General features: G+C 43.6%; 2 protein-coding genes across 2 annotated transcripts; one reads left to right on the top strand and one right to left on the bottom strand.

Moving 5' to 3' along the window:
- LOC107641176 (protein MAIN-LIKE 1-like) lies at nt 2297–2937 on the top strand. The gene is made up of 2 exons (XM_016344682.1): nt 2297–2377; nt 2500–2937. Exons 1-2 carry the CDS (start codon nt 2297–2299, stop codon nt 2935–2937), a joined length of 519 nt encoding a protein of 172 aa, XP_016200168.1.
- LOC107641178 lies at nt 5230–6600 on the bottom strand. Its single transcript, XM_016344684.1, has 3 exons — nt 6351–6600; nt 6099–6257; nt 5230–6017 (listed from the first exon to the last, which is right to left on the bottom strand). Exons 1-3 carry the CDS (start codon nt 6598–6600, stop codon nt 5230–5232), a joined length of 1197 nt encoding a protein of 398 aa, XP_016200170.1.

Genomic DNA, 8415 nt, shown 5'->3' on the forward strand with positions numbered 1-8415 from the left:
CTCCATGTCTCCATGTCTTTCCTTTTTCTCCCCTCTCCCTTGCTCTCCCTCCCTTCCCCCTTCTCTCTCTCTCTCTCCCATTTTGTTTCTCTCTCTCTCTTCCTCTTTCTCTCTCTCTCTCTCTCTCCTTTTTTTCTTTTCTCTCTTTCTCTCTCCTATTTCTCTCTCCCCCTTCCCTTATTTCTCTCTCTCTTTCTCCTCTTTCTTTCCCTCCCTTTCTTTCTCTCTTTTCTCTTTCTCTCTCAACCTTCTCTCACTCTATATCCCTCTTCCCTCTCTCCCCCTCTTTTCTCCAAAATAAGAGAGAGAGAAGGTTGAGAGAGAAATAGAAGAGGGGGAGAAGAGAGAGAGAGAGAGAGAGAGAAGGGAGAAAGAGAGAGAGAAGAGAGAAAGAGAGAGAGAGGGATATAGAGTGAGAGAAGGTTGAGAGAGACAGAGAAAAGAGAGAAAGAAAGGGAAGGAAAGAAAGAGGAGAAAGAGAGAGAGGAGGGCAAAGAAAGAGAGAGAAGAGGAGAGAGAAATAAGGGAAGGGGGAAAGAGAAATAGGAGAGAGAAAGAGAGAAAAGGAAAAAAAGGAGAGAGAGAGAGAGAGAGAAAGAGGAAGAGAGAAGGGAGGGAGAGAGAGAGAGAAAGAAAATGGGAGAGGGAAAAGAGGGAGAGAGGGAGAGAAACAAAATGGGAGAGAGAGAAAAGAGGAAGAGAGAGAGAAACAAAATGGGAGAGAGAGAGAGAGAGAAGGGGGAAGGGAGGGAGAGCAAGGGAGAGTTAAATAAAACCAGTTTTAATTTGGTTTAAAACTAAACTGAACCATAAAAACTGGTTTTTAATAAACTGGTTTTCATAAAAAACTATGGTTTCAGTTCAGTTTTTTATTTAAAAAAACTGGTTTATTTAGAACAGTTTCAGTTCAGTTTCAATTCAGTTCAGTGAAACCAGTTTTTTTGCACACCCCTACATAGGAGTACTTCGAACCAGCTCAATTCGAATTATGCTTAATTACAGGTTTCATAGTTAAGGCAATTCGAATTATGTATGTTTCAGCTTTGCATGTAATTCGAAGTAGCTCAATTAGAATTACGTTCAATCCAAATTCGAAACAGTTTGATTCGAACTACATATATTTGTGCATTTGTTGATTCGTGAATCAGATTTTGTTTTGGCTGATTCACGTAATTTTTTTCTTCTCATGGCTTATTTTTGTTTTTTACCTTCCTTAAAAGTGCCAACGATTTTCATAATTTAATTTAGGGCAAATCACTTAATTAAGCTAAGGGGAGGAGAAATTTACACAAATCAGCCAAATCAAAATAATGACAATATAAATGTTCAAAGTAATTTGCCCTTTAATTTAAAGTTGAAAAATTGTAAACAATATAATGACAATATAAATGTTCAATCATTTTAAGGTGCATGTGTAGTACAGGAGAAAGACCTAACCCTCATCCACGAGTTCAAATGTGCCTAAAAAAACCCTACACCAACACTTCCAGAAGCATAATTAAGAAAAAACACTTTTATGACCAATGAGGAAACCAGGTACAATGAAAAACCTTTAGCATACAATAATCGGGTTTAGAATGATGTAACATCTCATGATGAGTAGATTTTATAAGCAAAATTTTTGTGGGGAGCCTGTTAATCATAAATATAACAGCTAAGAAATCATTTTCCAATACACCATTGGCAATTTGACAATAGAAAGAAGGGACATGCCCATCTTGTGTTTTCTTTCTACAATTCCGTCTTGCTTATGTATGGGATTTTTTATATAATTAAGCATTAAAAAAGCTTTTATTCCCATAATACGCACCATTCTAAACTGATCCTAAAATACGCACGCCCAATTCGTGCATAGCAATCGCGAAATGGAGTTTCACTTAAATTCATGTGTGACCCCCACGAAATGGCGCAATGGCAGTAGCTTTCTCCATTTTCTTTCTGCCATCAACGAAATGGAGCCAAGTCAATGACGGCGCACACAAGGTGGTGCACCTCAGGGGCAGTGCATGCGAATTGGCCAACCTGCTGGCGGCGCCAACGAAATGGAGAACCTTGTGCGTGGCGCCCACAAAAAGGTGTGGTCAAAGGACATGTTGCAGGAACCGTACCTCACATGCATTGGCTATGTTGGGAGGCATGAGACACTTGGGAAGAGGGCCAAGACCATTATAAAAGAGTTGTGGGGAGGGGACCTCATGCACGGTTGAATTGAAGGGAACATATGGTTTAAAAAAAATTGTATAAGTGGTAAAAGGAAGGTAGGAGAAGTTGGTAGTGCTGAAAAAAATTTTTTAATATGAGTGGGGGAGGGGTTAACGCAGAGGAGAACTTGAACTGGTTAGATGAACATCATATAGCGGCTCATTTATTCCAAAAGGTTAGTTTACGTCATTAAGTTGATAGTTGTCATTAGCGATTATTCGACATAATTTTTTCCACGTTTAAAAATTTTTGTAATGTATTTTGAATTATTGTATTTCTTGCTACCTTCTGTTGCAGCCGACACGTGTCCTTACTCCTCATGGCACGCTCGTAGATGTTTTCACGGTGGATCCTGCGGATCCAAGCATGGAAATTAGGCGGCAGAGGCTTGAGCCTTATCTGAGACGCACGGGATTTTACCACGCCGCTTTGATCAAGCGCTTCGAGTACGACAATCCACTTATTAGTGCCTTCGTTGAACGATGGCGACCGGAGACACACACCTTCCACCTCCCTTGGGGCGAGTGTACGGTAACCCGGGAGGATGTAGCAATGCAGTTAGGGTTACCTGTTGATGGTCAGCCCGTTAGTGGTACTTTGAGGTCATGGAGCAAGTTTCACCAAAGAGATATTTGGGAATGGTGTCATGAACTTCTAGGTGAGGTTCCCGCGGGCCACGTAGGGACAACAAAGTTCAACATAAAGTTGAAGTGGCTCAGAACTCGTCTTCAGTAGATGCCGCTTGACTTAGAAGATAATGGCCTCATGCAGTACGCACGGTGTTACATACTTTACTTGTTGGGAGGAGTGCTTCTTCCAGACAAGGCGAACAACACAGTGCATGTTCGATATCTGCCATTATTGGCTGACTATGATGCCATCTGCACCTACAGCTGGGGGAGCGCCGTCCTCTGTTGGTTATATCGTGCTATGTGCTTAGCAACAGATCCCAGTGTCGAGGGTATGGCCGGTTGTCATATGTTGCTCATGTCGTGGATATACTACAGATTACCTTTCTTCGCACCAAATGTCACGACAGCGTATAGTTTTCCTTTAGCCACAAGGTATGGTATATGTCTTCCCACTTTGTGACTTTTATTAGATATCCTTTGCTGTTGGAAGATTTTTTTTTTAATTTTCTCCTTGTCGAACAGGTGGGCAGGCAAAAAAGGACAAAATGACTATGCTGAGCAGCGCTTATTGAGGCACCGTCTAAGATTGGACAATCTTCAGGTGGACGAGGTCGGTGCTAGTTATTATTAATGTGTTACCAACAACTGTGTATATGCCTTTAGTGATCGGGTTTCTTTCATGTGTAGTTTGTTTGTCAACCGTACATGGACCCCCGGATTCTCTCTAGAGTTTCGGCTGATTTCCTTGGCCACCCACATGGAGACTTTTATACGGCCGGTGTGCCTCTCATATTTTTCCGGTGGATTGAGATCCTAAATGTTGACAGAGTGTTGCGTCAATTTGGGGGAAAGCAAGGACCTCCAAACCCTCCTCTTAATATTGATACCTTCCATCGACAGTCGGCCCGCAATGATGACGAATGGTGGCCGGTTAGACTATCTGAGTGGTTTGAGGTATGGGCAAACCGGCGAAGTGATGCATATAGGCTGCGCATTGATCGTGCAGATACATTGCGTCCCAGTCAAGATTACTATAGGTTGTACTACGATAGAACAAGGAGGTTTTTGTCTGCCCCTGATGCATTCCATGATCCGAGGCAGGAAGTTGTCCCCGCAGGCGCACCGGAAGAGTATGGAAGAGGCCCCGTGGTTAATTTGCCGCCGGTTCCACGAGACCATCATCATCGCCGTCCTCGCAGAGGTAGAGTTGAAGAAGATGCTGACCCTGGGGAGGATAGGCCGGATGTACCGGTGGAAGACCGGCCTGGATTTGAGCCAGACATGGTTTACCCACCACAGCCTCCTCCAGTTCCAGGGGACTGCTACTACCCGCAGCCTTATGTTCAACCAACAGAGCCTATCCAGCCATCTTCGATTCAGCATTGTATGCCATATCAGAGTAGCTACGAGGTTGGGGGTTCATCACAGGGAGGTACACAGGACTTAATTGATTCTATGGATAGAGTTGGGTGGACAAATTTCTCTTCTTTTTTCGATGGTTTGGACCATTTCATTCCTCAGCAAGCATCCCCGCATACACCAACTGATCTTGCACTCGCCTTGCCCCAATCCGACACTGAGACTCAGCATGCGCTTGCGGGGAGGAGATCTACCTCCATCTGTGACACAGCTGGCTCTACACTCCGTCCCTATGACGCTATGCAGATGCAGGGCCGACGACTTTCTTACACTGGGGCTGATGTTAGCCTGGACGAGGACGAGGGACATCATGGTCGTCCCCGCCGGGTCACTCGAGCTCCTCCGTGTGGCACAGGCGGCAGACTAGGGCACTAGCACCAGTAGCCTTCTTTCAGATGTTATCTGTTCTATGTTTAATCGTTTAGTTATCTTGTTTCCGATTAATGTTATATGTTTTACCGTTTAGTTATCTTGATGTACTCGTACCTTTATGAATGGCTCTATTTGTATGTGTTATGTATTGGTTTGTTTTCGTCAATCATGAATTTTTTTAACGACTATACCGCAGTTTATGATGATACTAGTTTGTTTACATAAATAACACACGCGAACCGAACTTAACATAACAAGAAGAAACAACATAGATTCCTTAATACAATAAAACTCAAATAACTGCAAAAAAAAAAGTAGCAATAAACCAAGCTGGTGGCATTCTAGGTTGCAGTAGCGTTGGGACAATGTCGCCTCGTATGTCCTGGTTGCCTGCAAAGCCCACACCGCTTACCGAGTCCAGGCTCAACCTCGTCCATCTCATTCCGAATCCTCGTAGACACCGGACGTCCTTCAAGTGTGCGTCGTAGGAGGGGGTTGGGACAGACACGTTGGCCTTCATAAGGGGGCCACATCTCCTCATCCGGCATTGGCTGGAATTCCATTTCATAGACCCGAAACACGCTCTCCATGCGATAAACCAAGTCTACATACTGTTGCCACTCGAGTCTCGCATAGCGCAAGCGGCTAGAGCATGAGCACATGGGTAGTGTAATGCCTGGAAGTAACCACAGTCACATCTACGAAACTGAAGGTTAACCCTAAACCGAGACTGCACCCCTGCAGCAGCTATCTCGTTGACTGTGAATACGGTTGTGGCTCTATCGTACGACGTCACTAACATTTGAGAAATTCCCTCACGGTTCGCTAATATGGCTTTCTGCAGGAACTGTGAGAACACCTGACCGCTTGCAATCTGCGCTTGTGCTTGCTGACCCTTCACGACGAATAACTCATTTAGGCGATGGTAGGTAGACTTGACAATTGCACAGACTGGTAGATTTCTAGTGCCCTTCAGAACGGAGTTGATACACTCAGAAAGATTGGTCGTCATGTGACCATATCGTCGGCCCTCATCAAGGTGCTGTAGCCATTTAGGTGGCTCTAACCCTCGTATCCAACCCATCATCTGCGGTGATGCTATGGGATCCTCGCTGCTAATTAACTCAAGATAGTACTGCGCCTGCTCTTGGGTCTTCGAATAAGCGGCATTAACCAGGTGTCTTTTGGCTTCCTTACTCTTGAAACTTGTTGCGAAGTTGGAGGCAATATGTCGTACACAGTAAGCATTGTGATCCCAACCACATCCTTCACGCTCCAACGCGGCCTTTATTGCAGCATGCCTGTCGGAGATAAGAAGAACTCCTGGCCTAGTCGCTACATGTCTCCTCAAATTAGTCAGAAAGAAGTACCATGAATCTGTGTTCTTTCTTTCTACCAGGGCAAAAGCGACGGGCAGAATGTTGTTATTTCCATCCTATGCTATGCCCATGAGAAGGGTGCCAGCGTACTTACCGTACAGGTGTGTTCCGTCTACTGACACCAGCGGCTTGCAATGCCTAAACGCTTGAACACACGAAGGGAACGACCAGAAGACCTGGTGAAACATGACACTTTCACGGTCAAGCATGTTTCCGACATAGTATGGAACCGTTTGGAGGTCAACAATTGTCCCTGTTGCGAAATTTGTTTACTTGGTCAAAGTTGTTAAGGAGTAAATGGACAACAAAGAGCAAAGACCATACAAAAGGAAATTGCAAGGAATACCTGGGACGAAAGCTTGCAGCGCATTGAAGTATCTGCGCAGTTGGTCATACGACTCGTCCCAATCACCATAGATCCTTGCGATTACCTTCTGCTTCGCGTGCCAAACCTTCTTGTAAGACACCTTGTACCCGTACGCTGACTCTACCGATCCTTGCAACACCTTTACACAAATAGTCGCATCAGCATGCACCATGGGGAATATGTGCTGGCATATCACATTGCTATCTAGTTGAGCGTGGTCTTGAGACATCGAACTTGCCAAGCAACTATGAGGCCCTTCATATTTTCGAATTTCCCAAAATCTGGAAGACCTTGTCTTTGCAACCCGTACCGTCCAACGACATTGATCACCGAACTGCTTGCATCGACATACATACCTTCTTTGGTCTTACTCTACGACCTTATACTCTGCACTCCTACGGATGTTGTAGTTTTTGACTGCCAGCATCGCTGTTTCCCAGTTCAAAAACTTTAACCCAATCTCGAGCTCCATCTCGCCTGAGAGAGGGTAGCTACTAGGTCTGTCCTCTGCGTTACTCGAATGCATTGCTCCAAGATTTAGGGACAGGTAGTGTGCAGGTGTGCTGGAGGATACACCTCCACCTACCGGTTCGACAGGTGTTGGAAGAACAGAGTCGCCATGCAGAGGTTGCGTTTCCGGAACAACTTCTGCCTCATCACCACTGAATTCTTCAATGTCATCCTCGTCAGAACTATCAGGGATGCCAACATCGGGATGCCTATCGAACCCATGTAAGGTTGAAGTGGAGGGCCGCGCTTCACGAAGATTTGCATTCTGTTCCCGCACAACAAACGCATTGAAGCTTGGACTACGGGCCCTACTTGTATCCGGACCCGGTACAAAATCAGCCACTTCCAGATTTCTCACACCATTCACATTATTGGAACTGGACGAGCTTCCGCCAATATCCTGAATATTCAGACAAAGCTCCAACGAATATATGGTACCTATGCTGCGATGATAAGAGAACATCATTGACACCTGCTGATCAGATTTTATCTGCATTTTTTGATATGCAAACGAGTTGGCCACTGCAACCGGCATCCTGTAGGTTAACTTCGTGATTTTTTTTCCAACCATTCCGGTATGAACCAGAATTAGATTCTTCAAATCTTGTAACGATGTCTGTGGTGGAATCATTATCCATAATGGATCATCACAAACGAATGTAATACCTTCTGCTGTATGAGAAATTTCTCCATTGGGATATATAATTAAATACACGTTCTCCGAAGCCATACACAAAACAACCTAATCTGAATACCCAAAAAAAATATTTAAGAGAGAAAGAAGCTTGTGAACTTGAGAGAGAATGTTGGAGAGTTGCAAGAGAGTGGATACATAATGGCTTCCTCTGTGGCTGATCCAGCAGCGTTTATATAGGCAAATCACGATCACATTTTGTGGCCCGTGCACCAGAAGTGGCTAAACTCGCGTCCGCTGCAGTTGAGTTGGGGCCAACTCGTGGCCGCCGACCCAGATGTGCCCCATTTCGCATGTGACAGGCACTAAATGGGATCTGCACCATTTTGTGGCCGCCGCTATTGAGTTGGAACCTGCTGCTGCTTTTTCCATTTCAAGGACGCTGCACCAGAAATGAAGAGGAAACCCATTTCGTGGGCGACGACCAACACATGGGCATGCGTATTTCCGTAACGTTTTTCTACCGTGCGTATTTTGGGAATTATAATTTTTACCATGCTTAATTATATAAAAAAGCCCTTATGTGTGTGGATAATAGAGCTATGTAAAACATTAAACATCGTGACACTGTAAAAAGGATTTGAAATCATTAGAAAAAAATTATGTCACTATTAGTATGAATAGATTTAAGGTAGCAAATAGTTTCTTTCTTCATTAAACTCTTAGAATTTATTTGAGTGAGTTTATGAAAAAATATATTTTTTGAATGTTTTTTTTATTTTTTAAAAAAGTAAAATAATTTAATATTTAGATATTTTATATAAAAATATTTATTTATTTATTAATTATATTTTTATATAATAATATAAAAGTATTTTTTATTTATTTTTTATATTAAAC

This window comes from Arachis ipaensis, chromosome B05 (assembly GCF_000816755.2).
Source record: "Arachis ipaensis cultivar K30076 chromosome B05, Araip1.1, whole genome shotgun sequence".
NCBI lineage: Eukaryota > Viridiplantae > Streptophyta > Magnoliopsida > Fabales > Fabaceae > Arachis > Arachis ipaensis.

What these genes read in the sequence shown, in the direction of transcription:
- LOC107641178 (XM_016344684.1), bottom strand. Translation starts at nt 6,600, where the DNA reads ATGTCTCAAGACCACGCTCAACTAGATAGCAATGTGATATGCCAGCAC. An exon ending in GCTGCAAGCTTTCGTCCCAG is followed by an intron (nt 6,258 to 6,350) that starts GTATTCCTTGCA and finishes ATTTCGCAACAG; the next exon opens with GGACAATTGTTGACCTCCAA. An exon ending in AGACGGAACACACCTGTACG is followed by an intron (nt 6,018 to 6,098) that starts GTAAGTACGCTG and finishes TTGCCCTGGTAG; the next exon opens with AAAGAAAGAACACAGATTCA.
- LOC107641176 (XM_016344682.1), top strand. Translation starts at nt 2,297, where the DNA reads ATGAGTGGGGGAGGGGTTAACGCAGAGGAGAACTTGAACTGGTTAGAT. An exon ending in CGGCTCATTTATTCCAAAAG is followed by an intron (nt 2,378 to 2,499) that starts GTTAGTTTACGT and finishes CTTCTGTTGCAG; the next exon opens with CCGACACGTGTCCTTACTCC.